At 41.3% G+C, this 22260-nt stretch overlaps 1 protein-coding gene across 4 annotated transcripts in view; it reads left to right on the forward strand.

Moving 5' to 3' along the window:
* Window positions 1-22260, forward strand: part of sorcs2 (sortilin-related VPS10 domain containing receptor 2) — a 114976-nt gene that overhangs the window by 88976 nt on the left and 3740 nt on the right. Inside the window, exons 5-27 of one of the 4 annotated variants that reach the window (XM_076143878.1) lie at window positions 1622-1695; window positions 1937-2001; window positions 6257-6375; window positions 6681-6770; window positions 10944-11123; window positions 11360-11506; window positions 13196-13298; window positions 14464-14540; window positions 14842-14933; window positions 15650-15757; window positions 15888-16008; window positions 16102-16235; window positions 17525-17653; window positions 17736-17907; window positions 17993-18179; window positions 18642-18775; window positions 18904-19027; window positions 19323-19435; window positions 19921-20043; window positions 20340-20439; window positions 20551-20598; window positions 20966-21068; window positions 21580-21773. In XM_076143878.1, coding sequence (XP_075999993.1) covers window positions 1622-1695; window positions 1937-2001; window positions 6257-6375; window positions 6681-6770; window positions 10944-11123; window positions 11360-11506; window positions 13196-13298; window positions 14464-14540; window positions 14842-14933; window positions 15650-15757; window positions 15888-16008; window positions 16102-16235; window positions 17525-17653; window positions 17736-17907; window positions 17993-18179; window positions 18642-18775; window positions 18904-19027; window positions 19323-19435; window positions 19921-20043; window positions 20340-20439; window positions 20551-20598; window positions 20966-21068; window positions 21580-21773 — 2737 coding nt within the window. The remainder of the gene's footprint in view (window positions 1-1621; window positions 1696-1936; window positions 2002-6256; window positions 6376-6680; window positions 6771-10943; window positions 11124-11359; window positions 11507-13195; window positions 13299-14463; window positions 14541-14841; window positions 14934-15649; window positions 15758-15887; window positions 16009-16101; window positions 16236-17524; window positions 17654-17735; window positions 17908-17992; window positions 18180-18641; window positions 18776-18903; window positions 19028-19322; window positions 19436-19920; window positions 20044-20339; window positions 20440-20550; window positions 20599-20965; window positions 21069-21579; window positions 21774-22260) is intronic. The other 3 variants (XM_076143879.1, XM_076143880.1, XM_076143881.1) reach the window with 3 other exon arrangements.

Genomic DNA, 22260 nt, shown 5'->3' on the forward strand with positions numbered 1-22260 from the left:
AGGAGATGGTTTTGATGTTACGCAACCAATAGACTCCACGGAGTAAACGTTTAAAAACCAGCAAACCAGCAGAACATTAACCTGAGGGGCAACAGCTTGATGATTGATTTACCATATTCTACATACAGCTGCAGGGCAATAACACTAACACAGTCCTCCCAAAGTGCAGACGCTTGCAGGTTAGGTAAACTGGCAACTCAAATATTGATGAAGAATTGGTGTGAATTGTTTGTCTATGTGTGATCCAATTATATTATTAAAGGTCTAATTAAAAAATAATGTTTTGGGGCAGCTAAGTGGAGGCGCTAAAGGCAATTACTGATCTTCAAACCTAGAGTCACATACACATTTGTAAAATGATCAGGGTTAATATAAAGGCTAAATGATATTAGCGATACAGTTTTTGATCTGCCTCATGCATCATTTGACATCACAAATACAAAAAAAATGTTTTCCATGGTAGGTCAAATACACACACACACACACACACACACACCAATCTGAAAGCATTCTGTTGAGGTGGGACATTAGGTCTTTAAGGATCCTCATAACTTTGAGCATTTCAACTCCTCAACTTTAATAATTTACACTTAATCAAACAAGAAATTCAATTAGGCTTTAATCAGTTCCGTATGGGCTGACTGCAGATGGAAGAGAGGAATCCACTCTTCGTGACCAAAAAGTAATTTAGCTGGAAGATGATGGGAGACCTGAGGGCAAAAGAAGAAGATTTTAATCGCAGACAGACTCAACTTTATACTTACACGCATACTACGCAGAGTATGTGTGATGGATTGAAATTTGATGAAACAAACAAAAATGTTTCTAATAACACAGCAACGATGGCCCCAGTGACACACACACCCACAAACACAAAAGGTATTTGTAATTGTTTTAGGAATAGGAAGGTCATTTAAGTGTTGAACGGTACATGTGATGTCCTCTATATTTCTGTTTTACAAGATACACTATTGTACATATTCTAGTAGTTTCTTAATTTCCTTCCCTTCAACTTCGAAGTCACTCCATCTTATCTTCTTCACATATTTTTTAGGCCGCCTGCATCACATACAATGTCTCAAAGGGCTTTACAGGCCCACAAAATTAGGATAATTCCCAAGCCTGCCCAAAGCTCTCTAGGAAGACGGGGGAAAACTCCTGAGAAAACCTTTATGTATAAGGACAAAAGGCAGAAACCTATTCCAAGAGACTTTCCCCCGCCACCCACGGCCGGGTGTGCAATAGGAACTTTCAGTGGGATTATACAAAAGTACCAGCATGCAAAGCAGTAAACACAAACACTCATACATGTAAGAGAGAGAGAGACGAGGAAGTTATATAAGCACAATACAGTGCAATCTTGTACAATGCACTCTACTTTGCTGGGGTACAGCCTTATATTGGGAGTAAGGTGTTGACATGATGACGTTGCAATCGCTCACCAGACTGTAGTTGACCATATATATACCACTGACCATATGTAAGTAGCCATAGGCAGATATTTTCATGCACTAAAGGATTAGACTTTCAGTGGGTATTTAGACCTTTGTCCTCATTTTACATGAGAAAATTGTATTTCTTCCCGTGCTGCTAATTGTGGTTTTCTCCCGATTCTGCTCAGCTCTTTGCATCTATAGACCTGGGCCAGAAGTGGACTTTACTTCAGGAGCGGGTCACTAAGGACAAAGTCTTCTGGTCAGTCATGCTTTATTTGACATACCCTTAACTGAATTAAACCCTAAATGTTGGTGAGACAGAGAATTTTTTTGAGTCCATTGGAGTTAATTTAACCATATGGCCTGGACCTAGATAGTCATAAAGTCTCTTTATGGTTTTAAATCAGATGAACTGCATAATGTACTACTTTAATACAGATCTCTATGACTAATAAAAATGTACTCAAGGTAATATCACTGATTTAGATTCTGTGTTGCAGGTCTGTGTTTGGTGTGGATGTGGATCCAGATCTGGTTCATATGGAAATGCAGGATTCAAGTGGAGGTACAGTGACAAACTTTATTAGTGACTCTGTAACATCTTTTTTCAACAGCATGTTTTTATTTAGCATGGTGTTGGACCTAAAAGTTTGTAACTTAATTAGGAATGACTTTCAAAATGGTTTAAAAATGTTTCTTGTCCACCTGTTTGATCTGTGCGCTTACAGCTATTTTTCCTAGCTCCTTGATACAAACCAGAGTAAAGTTTCTGTAATGTCCTTGTGGTGGGAAGGACACTTTGTTTCTCCCTTGACTTTGTTAGCATATTTATATTAGTTTTCAGTTTTTGGATCTCTAGGTGAGATTTATTTTTTCTCTTCTACATCTCCTCATTTATTTCTTCACCTTTACAACACCACCTTAGTAACCTCACCTTCATAACACGCACAATGCATGTGGCTTCAAACTGCTTTGAAACAGTTGGGCGGGGGGGTTGTAAATGAAATGTGCTACCTACTTACTGTCTGGCTAAATATGCAGTGAACTAATGGAAGCTTGATCATAAAGCTCCCGTGAGTTAATTAGTGCATTAGTGCAGTCCTGTAGCTGTAAGGGGTAGCCCAGCTCAAATCATCACATTAAACAGCAGCTTGGTATTAAAGAGCTACTTTATATTGCTTCTGCTGGGATAGTTTATCAGTTTATCAGCGAGGAAGCTTGAAGTACCTGCTTTAGAGCCCTGTGTTTTAAGAGAAGAGGTGCAGAATGCTACAAATTGCATCCATCCATTATTGTAAGTTCCAGGGCTATGGAGGAGGAGGTGTGTGTGTGTGTGTGTGTGTGTGTGTGTGTGTGTGTGTGTGTGTGTGTGTGTGTGTGTGTGTGTGTGTGAGGGAGTAGACTGTTCCAGGCAAAGCGCAAATATTGATGTTGATGAAGATGCACAGTTCCACTAGAACATGGATGAGATCAGGGATGCTCCTGAGAATAGTCCTAAACATTGTTTAAGAGTGAAAAAAATCTTTGTGAGGAGTATTACTTATGTGCGTTGTTTAAATAAGCTTTACGGTTTTGTGAAAGATGATGTAGGGAATACAAAAGCATTAATGTATGCACTAAACTGGGCCATTCTGTAGCCTGATAACACAAAACATTGAAACACATCTGGTCCACTCCACACAAATGAGTCCACATCCATACTGGGACCTAATCACAAACCCAACTCCACTGTGAGTAAACATTTATTGGTGTGGACGCACAAATTGATGGACTTTTTTTAGTTCTTGATGCCACTGTGTCCGACCGATGAAATAAAGACATAATGATCTCCTTTTGTATGGTATTGCTTCCTCTGAGATAGCTTACACTGTAAATGCTGATAATAGATGAGATGAAGGGTTGACCTTGCTTCAATGGGGAGTTAATAGATACATTAAAGAGAAAAGCCATAGGCCTCTAGGGCAACAGCAATAAACCTGGATTATCATATCAGCAAACAGACAGAGAGACAGACAGAGAGACAGACAGACAGACAGGTTAGCACTTAACTCCCTTCCAAAGGCTAAAGCAGTAATCGTATGTCTATATGTGAGCATGTATCTGCATCGTGCATATGGGCTGGAATGTAAGTGCGTGAGTGTGTGTACAGAATGCTGATCCACAATTGAATTCTACCTCCTTTGGGTGTCTCTACCCACAATCCTCCACTCTAAATGGAACTGAGCGGGCAGAGTGATATTGGAGGGCAAAATGAAGGACGTGTTTTTATTTGCCATCTCACACTATCTTCATAACCCTCTCCTCCGGAAAGACACCAAAGGCCTTTAGTCTAATTAAATGGAATCCCTGGAGAAACCATAGAGACTTACCCACATATGGAAAGTTGCTGTCTGCAATGGGTAAACTATCATCCTAAACAAGGCTGGCTGTGTTTGTGTAGGGCGAGCAAGAGAGGCTGTCTGTCTGGGCCAGCTGCCCAGGCCTGAGAGTTCCTCCTGGGCCGAGACAGCACCACATGGTCCCCCTCCTCCTCATTCTTCTGTCTTTCCTCTCCTTCTTTCTGTGCCCAGATAGACAGAAAGGCAAAGGGGATGGAGCGATCAGGCATGCCAAGCCAATCTGTTCACCCTGTGGCACCTTGTCATGAATGGCATTGCCAAGGTTAAAGGAGAGCATTCAGGAGTCTCTAAAGAGGCAAGGGATTGTTCCTGGTCAGTGCTTAGGACTCACCAGGGGGGGTTTGCGCCTGGGACAGGACTCCAGAGAAATGGAAGTGGTCGATCGATGGATGAGTTATACTGTACATACAGTACTTGTGTATGGGTATTGATGTGCAGGGAAGCTTTATTGTACTTTATTCATGCAAGAATTGAGTCAAACATGCTCCCACAGTCATGTTTCCACTTAGAATTCTACCTGTAAAGATTTAAATTTTGGGTGTTATAAGTTTGCGAGCTTACCATTCAGCACAATGTCATACATTATTCATCATGGCTTTGACCTTGTTTGTTTATTTCACAAGTTTGACAACTGTTCCATTGTACACTTCAATCACCCAGATGGAAGAGAAGTTTGTCTGTACAATGTTTGTGAGGAGTCAGCAGCTTGCTCAGCAGAGGGTATTCATAATATTCCTTATGGAGTAAGATAAGAGTATAAGTAAGCATGAGTAAGAAGATCTAATCTAAATCTAATGGTACAAGTGTCTGCTTTAATTTTTTAGCTTTGCTGGGGTTCTGTGATTTGTATGTGTCGAGTTAGAAGCACAAAAACAACTATGAATCAAAGGTCCGATAAAAGGCCGATTGCAGCATGGGTAGGTTTTAAAGTATTTTTGGAAATAAAAGCTGCCGCCCAGACCAAAGAGGAAGTGCTAACATTTTGTCAAGATTCTTTTGCATCAATGTTTATTAGGGAGAGGGGTCTATAAGAACTGCATGAAACAAGGTCTTATAGTCCTATAGCAGCTTGATTCAGGGTTGGTGGCAGAGATCCCTGTTCCAGAGAGTCCACATACACCAATTGCGAAAATTAAGCAAGATTACTCTGGAATTTTTATTAGAATTCACTTGGGAATTGTGAGGACTGGGGGCTTTGTTACTTTGCATGTGATTAACTACAAGTGTAATTTCTGCTAAAGTTAATGAGAAATCAAGTCGTTTAACAACCTCTAAATTTATGGTGGGAAACACTGGCTCATCAAGTCTGTTCAGTTTTATATGCCGGAAATTCGGTCTGATATAAGGGAGAGTAATAGTTGAGTTAATGGTTTTAGGATCAGTGGTAAGAGAACCTGATGGATCATTAATCTGAGGGATCAGACGTGATGCAACTTGACGCTGTAATTGGTGGGGAAGAAGCCTGCTTGGCTCATCGCCGTGTTCATAGTAAGAACTGCGAGAGTGCAGCAGGAGACATTCAGCTTCGGTAGTTGCAATCAAAGCAAATTCAGTTTGTCAGATTTTAGGTCGGTTGCCTTATTGGCGGCTGCCGGGAATGAGGAATGAGGAATCATCCACTTGTCGGGGATGAGGCATGTGTAGCAGGCAGTGGTTGCTGAGTGGCAGAGGGGTTCCCGCTACTGAATTTGTGGTGGCATTTTTGTAAATCAAGAACAGTATCAGGACACCTTGTTGGATTGTAGCGGTAGTAAATTGATAAACTGCTGCCCAAGCTGCCCAGTTAAAACTATATAGCTGTATTCTGCAGGACCCACTTGACTTGCGTCCTATTCTATAGTACACTTACACCTCCAGAATACTGGCAAGAGCCCTGTTGTTTTCGTGCATGAACTGTGTTGTGAACAATCCAACTTATGCTCATGTATCTCAACTCTGAATACAGGTCACAGCTAATATAATTTGCTATAACAACCTTGTGAACTTTGTGCATTGTGCAAATTACATTGCTAAATGATGTGTGTACTGCAGCAGGCTTGTGTGTGGGAGTTTGTGCACATGAGCATTTTCTCTATTGCAAGCTTGTCGCCTCTTGGAGGAGAGAAACGGCTGAATTTCAGCAGTCAATGATGCTAACGTGGCTGCTGGTTAAATTTCAAGCTTTGCAACAGACAAGTAGCCTCTTTAAGTTATTCGACAATTATACTTCTAAATGGTCACTGACAACAGCAGACAAGGACGTGGGCAATGGGGCAATGGGGCAATGGGGCATGGTTCTGTACACAGATCATACATTTGTATGTCTGTGAGTCGAGTCTATCACAGTGCCAGCACACAGTAAGTGTGTAAATATATAGGTTTCTGTGTTTCTGTCTTATGTTGTCTGTAGCGTCACCTCTTCTCTTTTGTTTGTCACTGCAGGGTTTCTGTATGTTACCTGCCTCATCCAGAACTGTTCGGACAAAATGGTGACGGCACAGTTCCTCGGCAAAATTGACCACAACTCTCTGTTGGTGCAAGATGACTACATATTTGTCAAGGTAAACATCAGCACAAGGGAGATTTAATTAGAGGGCAATTCATTTTGGGGTATTTTGCAGTTTACTCATTATCTCAGAAATGGAAAGATTTGATTAAATAACCAAGAGCAGATGGTTGGAAAGGTAAAGATGGTGAACCCTGATGGCAGTGATCTTCACATTGGAGTACTGACTACTGCATTTTATTTGATGGCAGTGCTACTCTCTCACAACCTCATTTTGTGATTAACTCTTGGACCTATACTTCTTGCAGTTTTTCGGGAGGGAATGATTGTCGTACTGACACTTTTCTGCTAATTTCCCAGGTCACCACAGGGAATCGCACCAAGCATTATGTGTCTTATCGACGCAATGAGTTCGTCCAGATGAGGTTTCCCAAGTACGCGTTGCCAAAGGTAAATAAGAGATGCCTCTTTTTTGATTGCTGCTCTCTGTAAACATTAACCATTCCTATGTTCTATGATTACAATGTTTTAAATACATTTCACTGAAAGGGGGCTCTTGTCTTTAGAGGTTAGTTCTACTGAAACACAGTTCAACCTTGGAGCTGAGCTTTGTCAGATCCAAATTATATTATATTAAATTGTAATTTCCACTCCAAAGCTACTTTCTGATGATGGACTCTCTATCAGCCTTGATCGAGCCTTGATTGACGTAACCATAGGCAGTTGTGCCAATATTTCACCCATAGGGACTCCATGCTGTTCCAGCTCCTTTTGCTTGAGTTCTTTCCTTTTAGAATGTAAAACCTGCCACAGTTTGTCGTGCAGATCCTCTTGCAGCTGTTGATAAAGTCTTGCATGTGCAATGTCGTTGTATCTAGTGTAGCTCTCTCTCTTCTCTCATACATACAAAACAAAATATGCGTCTGAACTGTCAACGCCATATCTGTGGAACCACCACTGTAAATTGCGACGTCTTTTCCCAATACTGTTTTTCTAATTATTTTGTTATCAACTCGCTACAAAATCCACTTCAAGCAAGCAAAACTCTTCAGGACTGGACCCGACCACTTAGAGAGCTCTGAAGCTTGTTTGTTGTTGGTTTACTCCTTTTGCTCCTCAATGATGTGGCCTTGGCACAGATCGATACACAAACACGCATACTGTATTTTGCCATTACTACTTGTTAGTCAAGGGTTGAAAGTGTGTATGTGTGAGTGAGTGAGTGAGTGAGTGTGTGTGTGTGTGTGTTTGTATGCTAGTGGCTGTCACCCCCTCACTACATGTGTCTTTTTACTTAGGTGAGCAAATAGGTCGCACATTGCAAAGCCTTAAGGTTGGATAAAGAGGAAAGGAGAGAGCACAAGAGAAATGAGAGAAGCAAAAGAGGGATAAGAGGGAGAGAGAGTTGTGTGAGTGTGTGTGGGGTGATGGGGGTGTGGGGTGATGGGGGGGGGGGGGGGGGGGGTCGTTAAAGCCACCATGTTTTTCCACAGTGAATAATTGAAAGGATGGGGAATGAAAAATGCAGAGACCATCAGAGAAAACTGTTTGGGTCTGTCCTCTGACCCAGGTTATGGATTAGTCTCACATGCTCAAATACACACACACACACACACACACACACACACACACACACACATACACAGACATGCATACAGCTTGCTGAGCTGTGAAATCACAGGTAATAATTGCCCCCTTTGCTCTGATTCATCCCCTGTGGTTTGTAAGCACATTTGTCCTTTCTTTAACCCTTTATTTATACAAGCAAGGCAAGTTATGTACAGAATCGGAACTGGGGAGCAGCTAAGTACCGCTGCACTTCACAATAGCTTTACCAGAAGAGCTAGTGTGGCATGAGCATGGGGTGGGGGTGCGATGGTAGCACACACAAAGGTTACATACAATACCACCTTGGACATTTCACCCAATGAGAAAATGAGAAATAAAGTTTGATTTCATATTTTTACTGTCAGCGTCACAATGTCACAAAACGTCACAAGGTGGATAATAATCAGGCAGGCGATCCAGCTGCCTGTAAAACCAGACAAGACACCAATCTAACTGCTGTTCTATTAAAAGAAATGGAAGCAAGCACACAGCAAGTTCATAGACTCAAGCCAACGTTTTCCGAACAAGGGATTGCACAATGAATAACAACAATCGTTCAAGCAGTTGTAGATTTGGCAAATTGCACAGCAGCGTAGTTGTGGAAGGAGGTGCACCTGACCTGAAATGATGCATTGCTTGAAGTGGATGTCATTAAGTAGTCTGAAATCTTCCATGGTGTTCAACTAGATGTGGATAGAAACTGCAGCAGTTGTGGGGCACTTCCGATGCGATGGTTAATGTTAAAGTGCAATGTCCAAGCAATCATGCACCAGTCTAAATGAAGGGAAAGAGTAATGTGGTGCACCGTGGATAAGTTGACTATGAGCTCATGGACGTGGGATGAGGTAAGATAGATAGTGTGTAACCCTCCCAGGAAACAATGAAGAAAACACATGTCCGTTAGGTAAGGACATCCATTCATTCATAAATTCTAAGGCCCGATCATGATGTGAAAAAATCGACACAATAGCGCGTAGCCATCTGTTAAAAACTAAGAATTGTTGAATGTCACAGGGAGTCTAAAATAAGTGTACATTGTTTTCTCATTGCATGCAGTGGACCGTTAAGCACTCAGGACTCAAGATCTCTGATATTTTACTCTCTACAGGAGCCTTTGTATCTGGGGTGACAGTGGCCATGCTTTTGCTGACAGAGATGGATGTAGAGTATTCCTTCCAGTGTGCCGTTAGTGATGCAGCACAAATAAGACTGATGTTTGTAAAGATTCCCTGCTCTTTCAATTCAGGATCAAGGGCAAACAAGTGGCGTTTTATGAAACACAGCAGTAGACATGACACCTTTCACATTTCCCCTTTCCTTTACTTTGTGTTCCTTGATCAGTGTTTAAACATTAAATCCCTGTCTTCGACTTAAGTTTAGTTTTGTGAATGTCTACTACATCAGTGTATGGAACCTTCATTAATTTTGCTCGCTTTGTTTTCGGCTATTTTCAAAAACTCTCTTGTAGAATGATCTGCAGATGTCCAAACCAGTACTGCATGAGCTCCAATACAACAGGCTTTCTATCTCACAATGCAAAGTTGCCCGGAGCATGTGATACCAAGTGAAAGCAATTAAATACATGGCAGGACAGAAAATCTGGCTTGGGCTCACACAGAACTGGGTTGGACACCCTCTGCCCTTCACAGTTAAATACGTAATGTTGGACTTAACATGTACCCTATTCCCACTGGCCCAGTCCTCCAGCTATTCCTGGGAATCCTGTGATGTTCCCAGGTGAGAAAAGAACTGTAATTCCTCCAATGTGTTAGAGATTTAGCCTGTGGTCTTCTCACAGTGGATGTACCAAGAATAATTCCCTAGGTAGTTGTCCAGGAGGATTAAGACGCTTGAATAATGTCAGCTGGCTCCACAATGGAGTTGGGGTTCTGGAACAGGAGAGAACATTTCTCTTCCCTGCTCCTAAGCGTAGTGTTTTTAGCCTGGAGAGGGAACCAATTTGAGCCCCTTATGTCCATGATGGTGTTATTTTGGTTAATACCCAAAACTCATTGCCATAGGCGTCATGAACTCCATTCCGAGATCCAAGACTTAGCACTGTTAGCCTCATTCCGGATCAATTTACAATGTCAAATCTGCCAACCACTTCATTTATAAACTTGCTATTAAAAGGCTTTAATTTAGATTTATTTTTGTCATCTAAAATTATTTGTTTTCTCAATTCCACGCTATTTTGTCCATTTTAATATTTGATATTATTGCAGTGTTTTTAAATCATTTTATCATTTCGCACAGTAATTATGAATCTTTTCTATTTGTTTTCTTTGTGAGGAGCTGTAATTACTGAATTAAATTAGAATTCAGGCTTTGTAGTGTATTGATCTATTTCTGTTTCTGCTCCTCTGAGTATTGAGGTCTGGTTGGTAATCTGCCTATGCGCATTGATGCCGCTGTCTCTGGGAAAAGTCTGAATACCAGCAATTAATCACATCTTATTCTTCATAATATATAGTGGTACAGACATAATGAGTTGGTGAGTATGAACCTGAATTTTTGCGAATGTCAAAATTTGACACTAGAAGACAGGAGGAAAGGAGAGAGGGACCAGTGAACCGCAACGGCAGTCCTGCGCTTGCAAAAGATCATGCGTGCCTAACAGAGCATAGTACACAGTAAGAGACGCAGAAGCAAGCTAGAGGAAAATAACGAGACAATGGCCATCAACGGGAAAGTTGGTGAATTTCACAGTGCTAACAAGGACTGGAAATCATATATTAAGAGTTGAACTGTATTGTAATTCTACTGTAATCTAATTCTCAGATTACAGTAATATTGACGGCCCATTTTCAATCCCCCATTGCCTTTGTCTCATTACATTACATTACATTACGGTCATTTAGCAGACGCTTTTATCCAAAGCGACTTACAATAAGTGTGTTCAACAAAGGTAGATAAAAGAACTTCAGGTCACAAGAAATCGTAAGCGCATTTCCTTCCTAAACCAACAGCTAAGAGCATAACTCACGTCCCCTGTCACTCTATTTCCGTTTCCAGGATGTTCAGATTGTGAGCACAGATGAGAACCAGGTCTTCCTGGCGCTCCAGGAGTGGTACCAGTCAGACACATACAACCTGTACCAGTCAGACTCTCAAGGCATCTACTACTCCTTAGTCCTGGAAAACGTTCGGAGCACCAAGCAGCCTGAGGAGAATGTCCTCATCGATGTACTGGAGGTGAGTTCGGAACGTGACGTGAAGTTACAGTAATGTTTACATCTGACTGGTGAAACTGAGGCAGGCAAACTGGTCTGAACCGATTACGGAATGAACCTCAATCCATTGAAACATGGAAATGCTTGCACAACAAAACATGAGTAGACCTAGAAAGAGAACAGACCGAATTTATCTTGTCATGATATACTGCCCTAAAGAAAAATAAAGTGTTGTGACTCAAGTGTTTTTTCTGTCAGGTACGTGGAGTCAAAGGTGTCTTCCTGGCAAATCAGAAGATTGATAGCAAAGTGACAACTCTCATCACCTATAACAAAGGACGAGACTGGGAGCTTTTGGTCCCGCCTACCGCTGATATGAACGGCAAGGAAATCAACTGCAAAACGGTAAAAGTTTCCCAAACTCTATTTCTCTAATGTGTGTTTACACTCCTCTGTGCAGGGAACTGAAATACATGCAAGCTCCGAGTTAAGAACGCTGATTTACAAACATCCAGTACTTAGACACCAACCTCCGTAAAGTCTTTTGTTATAAAGACTCAAGTTACATACTATGGTTCTAACAATGTGTGAATTACACTCAAAAGACAGACAGAAGATAAACACAGAGTGAGATTTCCTTCACTCTTATCAAGTCAAGTGTCAAGATGAACATGGATATCAGCTCAATCTTGGAAGCTGGGAATTCTAAAAAATAAGTCTGCAATCATTGAGGCACGTGCAGGCACACACATATGATTGGTTATGATTACATTGGTCTCTTCTTCCCTTTGGCTTCATCAACTGCTCACCATAATGCCCTCGCAAAGGAAATCAGTTCTCCTGGAGACATGTCTTTGACCATGGACACGTGTGGTTGCTTCATGTTCATGTGAGCAATCGGAGCCAGCTTTACATCTGTCCAGCCCTCACACATGTTGCCACACTGACATTACAGGTAACAAAGCCAGAGAAGAAGAAGTACTATCCAATGTGGCGCTGATATAGCTAAACATTGTCAAATGCCTTAATTACCCTGGCACCTAACAGTGACTGGGTTAGAGTAATGAGCATTCACCGCAGCACTTTATCACAATGCCTGAATGGGGCAGATTAATGGTTATAATCGTTTTTTAATATACTATCTAATAGCTCTGAAAAGTCATTTGGATTTATTGTATTTTCCCACTGCATATTTTCTTTTTTTGTTGCTGATGACGTATGCAGAGTCGATGGAGAAGCACATAAGCCACAAAAGACAAACAGGGAATTAATGTACCCGCAAAGTGAGGTTGCCAAGTGAATAAAATATCTTTGAATACATAAATACATAAATAATAATAGTGTGCAGCCCAGTGGCCTAGACAAGTAAACAACATAACTGTGGTGACCTAAGTTCAAATCCAAATTGGAACACAGTCCTTAACACATTCCTTAACTTCGTGGGGTTGAATGGCTCAGGATGGTAGAGCAGCTGTCTCTGGATTGGAAGGTTCCTGGTTCAAATCTGCCTCTCATGTACGGGTTGACCCCTGGCATCATTCTATGACTCCAAACTTCTCATCCATATTAGGTTTTTTTGCCTTTGTCTTTTTATGCTGGTTTTCCCCAAAACATCTCTTCTTCTACTGCAACAGTGTTCGTGGTTTACAGACTAACAAAAAAAGTACATGCTGCCACCTTCTGGAGTGAGGTAGCTTCCACAACACTCCTTCGTTGACCACTTTAAGTCAATGACCTGCGCAATTTTACCAGGAAGTTCTCAATTTTTGAAAAATCCCTCATGAAGCTGCAAATGAAATCAGAATGAATGACTTAGATAATAAAAACACCATAGACAATAAGTGCTAAATTCCGATTTCCTTAAAAGAAGAAACATTACGGATTATCACTTTTATGTGAGTGACTGAAGTATATGGAACAGCTGATGAGACAGACGTGACAAACTATTTTTTTGTCAAATTTTTGTCCTCACATTCATTGTTCAAAGTCAGATTTAGATGCCCAGTGGCTGTGGGTTGTGAGGAACAGGTTTCTTTATCTAAACATTATTTAATAAAGGTATTTCAATGTCTCTCTGTATATGTTTCACTGTAGCCGGACTGTCACCTCCACCTGCACCTTCGCTGGGCAGACAACCCGTATGTGTCTGGGACTGTCCACACCAAAGACTCTGCTCCCGGTCTCATCATGGGTGCTGGTGAGTCTCCAAAACAAGTTTACTACTCATTTGGCTTTTGAAATAATAATATTCCCTCTTTATTTCACACCATCTGGTTGACAATATACAGTTATGATGTGTGTGCTGTTCCAATCACCAGGTGTTGAAGAATTTTCTTGGAAGTGGTTCCATTATCACAGAAATGTTCTACAATTACACAAGAACAAGACAATTTTGATGAAAAACTGTGGTCCATGTAAGAGGTGCCACCGTGTCTTTACAGAGATAACAGTGCCACCTACTGGACAGAACTTTAAACCTAAATACAGCAAAGAAAGAAGAAATTACATTCACAATTCACAAAAGGCACTTACCCTAACACGACAAATCACAAACTGTCACAAGAGACTTGAATGAGGCCTCACTCTGGGTGAAACAGATCAGGTTAAACGGTGAGAGATTGTTGTCCAGCTCTTTGTCATCTTTATCTTCTTCATCAAACAAATACAAACAATTCATCAATCATCTCAATATGTTCATCCATTGTCAGTTGCTCTTTACCAATAATTATGGATAGGGAATTGTGTTAATCCCTTACCTGCAAACAGTCAAAGGGCGTGAGCAAAAAAAGAGACAAACCTTAATTTAGTGAGTATTGACACGAGTTATCCTCTTTTTCTTTGAAAACCACACATCGTCTTATGGCCGAGGGCTCCTGCCATGCAAAAGAGTTCACTGAAGCAACTGCCTTTTCATTTATTAAACACATTGCTGCGTTTGTCGGTGAATATGTGGCAGTAACTAGGGTCTTTAAAAGCGAATCATGTAAATTAACTGCCTGCAGCTAAACTCATCTAGGCCGCAGCTGACATCTCTCGAGTTAAAATGAGAGACAAATTAGCCTCCATCATCTGAAATGTTTCCCCTTGCGCCGTGGGACTTTGATGTCTTTCTTATGTCAGCAAATTGTACAAAAGGTTTTGGATCGTAGCTTACCAGGGCCTTTATGTGGACAATTCCTAGAAAGGAAAAGGGGAAAGTGAAGCATTCAAAAGTTAGGATCCCTCTCTGTTTCATTATGTAGTCACATCCTCCCTCTCCATGTTTCTGCCTGGTTTTTCATCTACTGCTGATGCCTATCACGAGTATCCCTGCCTCTCTCATGCCCAACTCTTCACTACTTTACTCTGCACTTTTCTTTAAGGTAACCTTGGCTCTCAGCTAGTGGAGTATAAGGAGGAGATGTACATCACCTCAGACTGTGGGAAGACATGGAGACAGGTACATCATATTCTTCCTCACTTCTTTATTCTCCCTTTCTTCACTCACTTCCCTCTTGGCTCATGCTCTCATCATCTTCTCTTTTAGATCTATCCAATTTTTACTTTTCCCTCACCCAGCCTGAATAACTATCTGTACCATTTTGATGTTTAACTACTTTTTCAAAAAGGACATTCAAAACAATTTGTTTTGCATGTTCTGCATTGATACTTTTGCAGAGGAGCCGAGATAAAGCTAAATAATTGAGTGCCTTAGTTATCCCTGCTTGTCTCTTACTATCTGTCTTACTGATTCTTTAAAGGTATTTGAGGAGGAGCACCACATCCTGTACCTGGACCATGGTGGGGTCATTGTTGCCATCAAGGACACTTCTATACCCTTGAAGATACTCAAGTAAGATCACCAGTGTGTTAGCAGTCAAACCATTGCACTACTGGATGTGCAATACACACACACATACACACACACAAGGCAGGCAGCAAAGACAAAGACTCTGGCAATTACACAGCAGAGGAAAATATCAATTTGGATCAGCCCTGTAAACTTCACATCATTTTAACCCTCAAACCCTCTGCCCACACAAGCTAAACTGACACTATAATCTAAACTCAGCAAGATGGTATCTCCACCACATCAATATATAAGGATCCAATTCTGACAAATGAGGACAGATGAAGTGAAAAAAATGTTCTTTCTTTTTCGACCTTTTAGATGAACCTTCTCTCTCTCTCTCTTGTGCGCTGTGTGTGTGTGTGTGTGTGTGTCTTTCACATTTTTCTATTCCCTCAGCTAAATCAATAGTTTTGTATTGACTGTCTCTTTCAATGAATCACAGAGTCTTGTGAGGAAATGAGAGTTTATTGGGAATAAAAGTTAACTTTTTAAAAGAAATGTGAGTACTTTTCTGCTCTGTTGAACAAAACGACCATATAGTGATCACAGAACCATCGAAACTCTGGCCCGCAATGATTTTTGGGGAGAAAGGTCTCCTCACACTGGTGATACTAGACTGTGTGGTAGCAAGGCTGTTTGTGAAGCAATAATGACTTAGTCCTTTAAAAGAGAGTGCCATTAATGTTTCAGTTTAATAGCCTCCTCTCTCTCTTCAGATTTAGTATTGATGAAGGAAGGACATGGACGGTTCATAACTTCACCAGCACATCTGTGTTTGTTGATGGACTCCTGAGCGAGCCGGGAGATGAGACTCTAGTTATGACGTGAGTAAAATCTGAAAAGTGAATTTTGCACAAGCTGCACACTGCAATTCTGTCCCTCATTGAGGGCCGCGTTAACTTTCTGATATTTGTGGTTGTGTGTGTGTGTGTTTGTGTGCGTGCGTGTATGCAGTGTGTTTGGCCATATCAGCTACAGGTCTGACTGGGAGCTAGTCAAAGTTGATTTCAGGCAGACTTTCCCCCGTCAGTGTACAGAGTCCGACTACGAGTCCTGGACACTCGAAGATCTGCAGGTAACACACACGTACACATGTTTGCGCATTCATAGATTTACTGTATCTGTGTAAGACTATGTGCTGATTATGGAATCTGAATTCTCACTTCAGGGAGAAAAGTGCATTACAGGTCAGGAGCGGAGTTTTAGGAAGAGGAAAGACACGGCATTCTGTATCAAAGGAAAGAGTTACACTTCTGTGCTCACATCCAAACCCTGTCAGTGTACGGACAAGGACTTCAACTGGTGAGCTGCACCGACAATATGGCATCACAAAAAACGCATCACGATACAAAAACAATCACATTACATTATATTCAGCTTTATTGATCTAGTGGTACTTAGGCATAGACCTTTAAACGCTGTGATATAAAATTAAATAGAATATTAGAACATTGATATATCCTCCAGTAAATAAGGGATCATTCACGTGAACTCAAAATCCTCTCTGTTACACCTGGTACTCAATAAAAGAGGTACAGAAAGATGCACACATACTGTAAATTGAAAACTTCATAATTATGTAATCATATATGGGGACAACTTTCTTGAATATAGTTCTATTCAACAATGTTACCTCATTTCACCACCATCAATAATGTCATGAATTCCCTTCAGGTAACCATGGCAATTTATATGCTTCATACTTCATTACTTTTGGTTAAAGCAGATGTATGGATGGAGGAAGATGCAAGTATTGAATAAATATCTCCAAAGAATTAAGAATTTACCACTGGATAACAAAATAAGCATCATGATCTGGATACATTTTAGGTGTTTGTGTGTGTGTGTTTGTGTGTATGTGTGTGTCAAGTCAAGTCAAAGAGAAAGTAGTCAGACCGTTCCATAACTTGGAGGCAGCAACAGAAAAGGCACAATCAGCTGTAGTCTTTATTTGGATCGTTGGATAGACTGGAGCATTTCGTTTGAGGAACCTGAGCGACCAGGATTGTAATGGGAGAGAGGAGGGTCCAAAAATTAATTTAGGTGCCAATACCATCCAATTTTTGCCATCCACCCGTAAGGGAAGAGGTGTTGCTGGATTTCAGTGGAAGGTAGAGCTGCATGTTATCAGCATAACAATGATAAGCGATTTGCGTTTGTTTATGGAAGAAAAAGCCTAAGGGGAGCATGTAGAGAGAGAATAGCAGAGGGCCTAGAATAGACCCTTGGAGGATATTGTAGCTTATCATTGAAGTTGGTGTGGACATATTGCCAATTCTACGTTCAGTCTTGTTAGGCCATAGAGGAAAACATTATGGTCCGTGTTGAAGTCTGCTGTGAAATCCAACCGAATTACACAGCACCAGACGCTGAATCAACAGACAGCAGTAAATCATTTAACACTTTCAGCATCGAAGACTCCTGCCTGAAACCCTGTGTGTGTGTGTGTGTGTGTGTGTGTGTGTGTGTGTGTGTGTGTGTGTGTGTGTGTGTGTGTGTGTGTGTGTGTGTGTGTGTGTGTGTGTGTGTGTGTGTGTGTGTGTGTGTGTGTGTGTTTGCGTGTGTGTGTGTGTGTGTGTGTGTACCTGTAGCGACTATGGGTTTGAACGGTCCAGGACTTTGAAGACAGAGGGCAATCGTTGCTTCGCTGACTTCTGGCATGACCCAGACTCACCACCTGAAGACTGTAACCTTGGTCAAACCTATAAAACCAGCACTGGGTGAGTGCACACAAACACACACACACACTTGAGCGACTTAAACTCATTGTATGCCCTCACACTGGTATTGTCTGTGTTGCAGATATCGTAAGGTCATATCTAATATGTGTGAAGGTGGGGTGAACAAGCAGCAGAGTACAAAACAACACACTTGCCCTCTACTGCCACCCAGAGGACTGCACATAGGCATCAAAGGGCAGATGTTGGCTTTAGCACCCGGCGATGACATTACATTCATTGTCCACCAAGAACAGGTATGCTGATATGTTCATAATGGCTGAATGGAAACACTGCTCTCTACCTGGTTGTGCCCATGTTTCCCTCTTTTCTTCCGAATAGGGCGACACCCACAGCACTAAGTACCAGGTGGACCTCGGAGATGGGGTTCGGGCCATTTACCAGAACCTTACAGTAACTGACGAACCCATCCAGCATCGTTACGTCAAGGAGGGTGTTTACAAGGTCACAGTGAAGGCAGAGAACATGGCAGGGCACGATGAGGCCACCATGTACATCCAGGTCACAGGTTAGACTTTCACATAATCACTGATAACCACCTCAGCCCAGACGGATAAATAATTCATTCACACTGTGAGCTCATTCTGGCAGTCAGCATTACTTACATATCATATATCTTTAATTTCAGACCTGCAGTAACATCCGCAGTGAAGAATGCTTAATACGTTCTGGTTTAGCAAACAGAGACGGAAAACTAAACTTAAAAAACAAATCACAACATCTATTTGTCTCATAACTTCACGCTCAGCTGCTACAGTGTCACCCAGTGGATTGTCTGTGTTATTTCAGTGAACCTGGAAGACCCCTTTATGTCCCTTTTCTTAGTTTATAGTGATATTTTGTATTTTAGGCCCCAGTTGTTATACTTGTTTGTAAAAATTTGTACAGAAAGTCTTCAAATATTAGTGAAGGTAGCTTTAAATTTGTGGCTTTACTATTGCATAAAACCCCATATTTTCTTCCCATGCAGCCCCTCTACAGGAAGTGCACCTGGAGGTGGTTCCCATTGCAGGGAGAAACCACGAGGTCAATCTGACAGCAATTGTTCTTCCCACTGACGCCAACCTAACTGTTTTCTACTGGTGGATAGGTGACAACCTTCAAGTAAAGACAACGTTACAGAATTTTCATTCTAATCCCTTGTTCATTCATTTGATCCCAGACTTGTCATACACACCTTGTATAGAGAGACAAGATATCTAATATCCACCTTTTGTGATTTTTTTGTGCAGCCTAAATTAACCCTGCAGAAAAGTCTTCTGACGCGATTCATAGAAACCGGAGATGTTTCAGTAACTGTCCAAGCTTCTAACGGGAGGTCCATGGTGCAGGATACCAAGACTGTCCAAGTTTACGGTAATTTGAGATGGATCTAGAATGCAACTTAAAACTACATTAATAGCAATAGCTGCTGTTAGTATTGAATCAAATGTCTCTTGCCATCTACATGTGTTGTTGCAAGTTGAACTGTTGGACTGCAAGCCTGTCTAAATTGTACGGCTGCCCAGGGATACCATTTTGTCAGACTTAAGTATGTGGATTCATGGCTCACAAAGTGTGGAATGACTTGCAGTTGTTAGTGTTCATTATCTTTGTACTGTGCTAGTGTCATTGATGTTTTGGACTAATCTAATCCGTATCCCAACCCCAGATAATTTCCAGGTTATCCCTTTGAGCTTCAGCAGCAGCCTGGACCACTTCAACCCCAACATTCCAGAGTGGAGAGAGGATGTCGGTGAGGTCGTCACCAAGATCCTCGCTAAGGTAGGAGCTTTAATTGCTGCCTTCATGGTCTGCTTTCCAAGCCTCTGCAAGGAATACAAGAGAGGGCAGAGGAACCGAGGAACTAAGAAAGGAAACGCTCTTCAAGCATCATCATTTCAATAGACTTACTGATGACAGCAGCACAGCTGAATCAGCTGTCAGTGTGTTTGGAGCTGCTCTCTGTTGTGGTTTATAAAAGCATTATTAAAACTAGAGAGGCACTAATTAGTTTATACCTCGGGCAAAGCCCAACAGTGTAATTATGGCTCAGAAAGGAGGGAGAGATTAAAATCCCAACTACATAATAAAGGTTGGGAAATACAAACAACACTGACATAAAAATCAGAGGTCATGATTTAGCGGAACCTTGTAAGTCACCCATATATCACCCATGTACAAACTGTAAGTCCTTTTTGTTGCTCTTTAAATAAGTAAAAAAACGTACCTGTTTTAAGTGTGATTTGTTTTTCAACTTTTGGTCGCAGATCACAGCGATCCCCAAGGAGTTACTGGTGACCGTAGTGAAGCCAGGCCTCCCCACCACTGCTGACCTGTATGTGCTGCCAATGGACAACAAACCAGCCAAAAGGAACATGTTTGTAGATGAGGTATATACAAACACACATTTTAATGATTTATTTACATCCACATAACTCACACCCCCACACACAGATACATAAATCACTCAAAATAGTTCAAGAGTGTTGCAATTGAGATTGGTACAGCGATGTGTACATAACATTACTGTCTGCATCTGTTCAGGTTTTAACAAAGTTAGAGCTCAGCGTGAGAACATCACCCAGTGCTCATCTTGTTGACATAGGGCTTGGCAGAGAGCTTTGGATTGTTTTCTGTCTCTCGCATTTCGTGAACATGTTTGGGTTTATTATTTCCTCATCCTCAGCGTATTCCAGTCATCATGCAGGCCTTCAATGACAACAATGTCAGCTTTGTGGAGCGAGGAGGTCTACAGGTGCTGGTGAAGCTGGCTGACCCCAATGCAGGTAAATGTGGCATGCGTTAGCTCATAACGTGTGTATTTGCTTCATTTATTTCATACATGTTAATGTCTTCTATTTGAAATGATAATTGGTTATTATTGATCTATCTCCAAGGGCTAGGTCTAGTTGCTAATGACTCAACAGCAACAGCAGCGGAGATTGGTGCGTTCAAGAAACATACACCTGCACCACTTCAACTAAAAACTCTTCAACATTTATTCCTGTAACCTTTGCTTTGTTGATTCCCTAAACAAATCCAAATCTCTCCTAATCTGGTCTGGATCACTTTGCTGTGCTGTGCTTTCTCAACCACCTGATTACCTTTCCTTAAAATCAAAACGCTGTCTGAAGTTTGAACTCCTGTGGCTGTAGTATTAGATGAATTGAGTGTGTTGGACTTCTTCCCTTGCACTTTGTCTGTCAATCTTCCCTGCTGTACTTTCTGGATGTGTGTGTGTTCAGAAGGGTGAGCACACATGATGCAGTGTTTACAAGTGTGTGTATATGTGTGTGTCTGTTGACTCTTCAGGGTACCATGGAGGTGCTGGAGGTCCAGGTGTTTGGGCTCTAGCTGCCATTTTCCTGATCAGCATCCTTGTGAGTGGCTCCTTCATCCTCTACAAGTTCAAAAGGTGGGTATCGCAAATAAGACTCAAAATTAAAATGGAACTAGGACTTCACTCGTGCTTCATTTCGTAAGAAGCAGAATTACAAATTAGGCCAATCAGAAAGAGCTCACTCTGTTCTGATTTTCAAAACTGGTTCTGCACATTGATATACTTTGATGTCAGCATAATACAGATAAAGCAGAAGCTTTCAGGTCATTCAGAAACTATGACATTGTCTTAGTTGATACAACTCCTACAGAAACAAAGTTGTGCAACAGTACAAACTACATTATACTTTCAAACACAATATGTGATTTTCAAAGGTATACTATATTAACCTGCATCTATATTTACCTTGCATGATAATTATCACTGGATCAATATTCTTATATGATAACTTCTGTAATTGCATGATCTTTTCTCACCTCAGTCAGCCACCTACAGCACTTCCCCAAGTTCATCAAAACAACACTCAAATGAAACATCTAATGCAATAATACTATTTTACATCTTACGAAAACAACAAATCCCACAGTCCTTGGCTTAGGACTGAGGATGCCTATCCCCCATTGTTTTTCAGAAAACTTCCTGGCAACCGCAACGTTTATGCCCAGATGCACAACGAGAAGGAGCAGGAGATGACGAGCCCTGTCAATCATAGTGAGGACACCCAGCACATCATCCAGGGCGAGGAATTCATTGATGACGACCTGGACTCGCAGACTCTAGGTAACGCAGGAGGTAGCCCCGCCTTCCGTTCCCTTATAAGGACTACAACTAACCACTGCTACTAAAAGCCAAGACACTAACATCAGCAGCTAACACACACCAAGGTACTGGATCATTTTCACCTTTCATTATTGTTCTTGGTATTTAAAAAAGTGTGATATTTTAGCCTTACTTTATTTGATTTGCCCTTACCTTACAAGTTGATAACAAATCATCGTAGGGTCATCATTTGCCAACACACAGCTTTAGTGAAGTATGGGGAGGTCATGGACTTTAGGAAAGCCATGCATGGGGCCAATGTTAATTGGATTTGCTAATTGCTTATCATTGACAGTTCTGAATCAATCTGTGTCAGTGTATATATGTGTATGAGTGAGCTTATATTAAAGAGCTCATTCAATTGCTATTCTCGGTAATCCTGCGTTTATTATTTTACACAAGAGGAGGGCGAAATAGTCCATTGACCTTGAAATTATCAAATATAAAG

This window comes from Genypterus blacodes, unplaced genomic scaffold, assembly GCF_046128005.1.
Source record: "Genypterus blacodes isolate CSIRO-AG114 ecotype Tasmania unplaced genomic scaffold, CSIRO-AGI_Gbla_v1 ptg000027l_1, whole genome shotgun sequence".
Taxonomy (NCBI): Eukaryota; Metazoa; Chordata; class Actinopteri; order Ophidiiformes; family Ophidiidae; genus Genypterus; species Genypterus blacodes.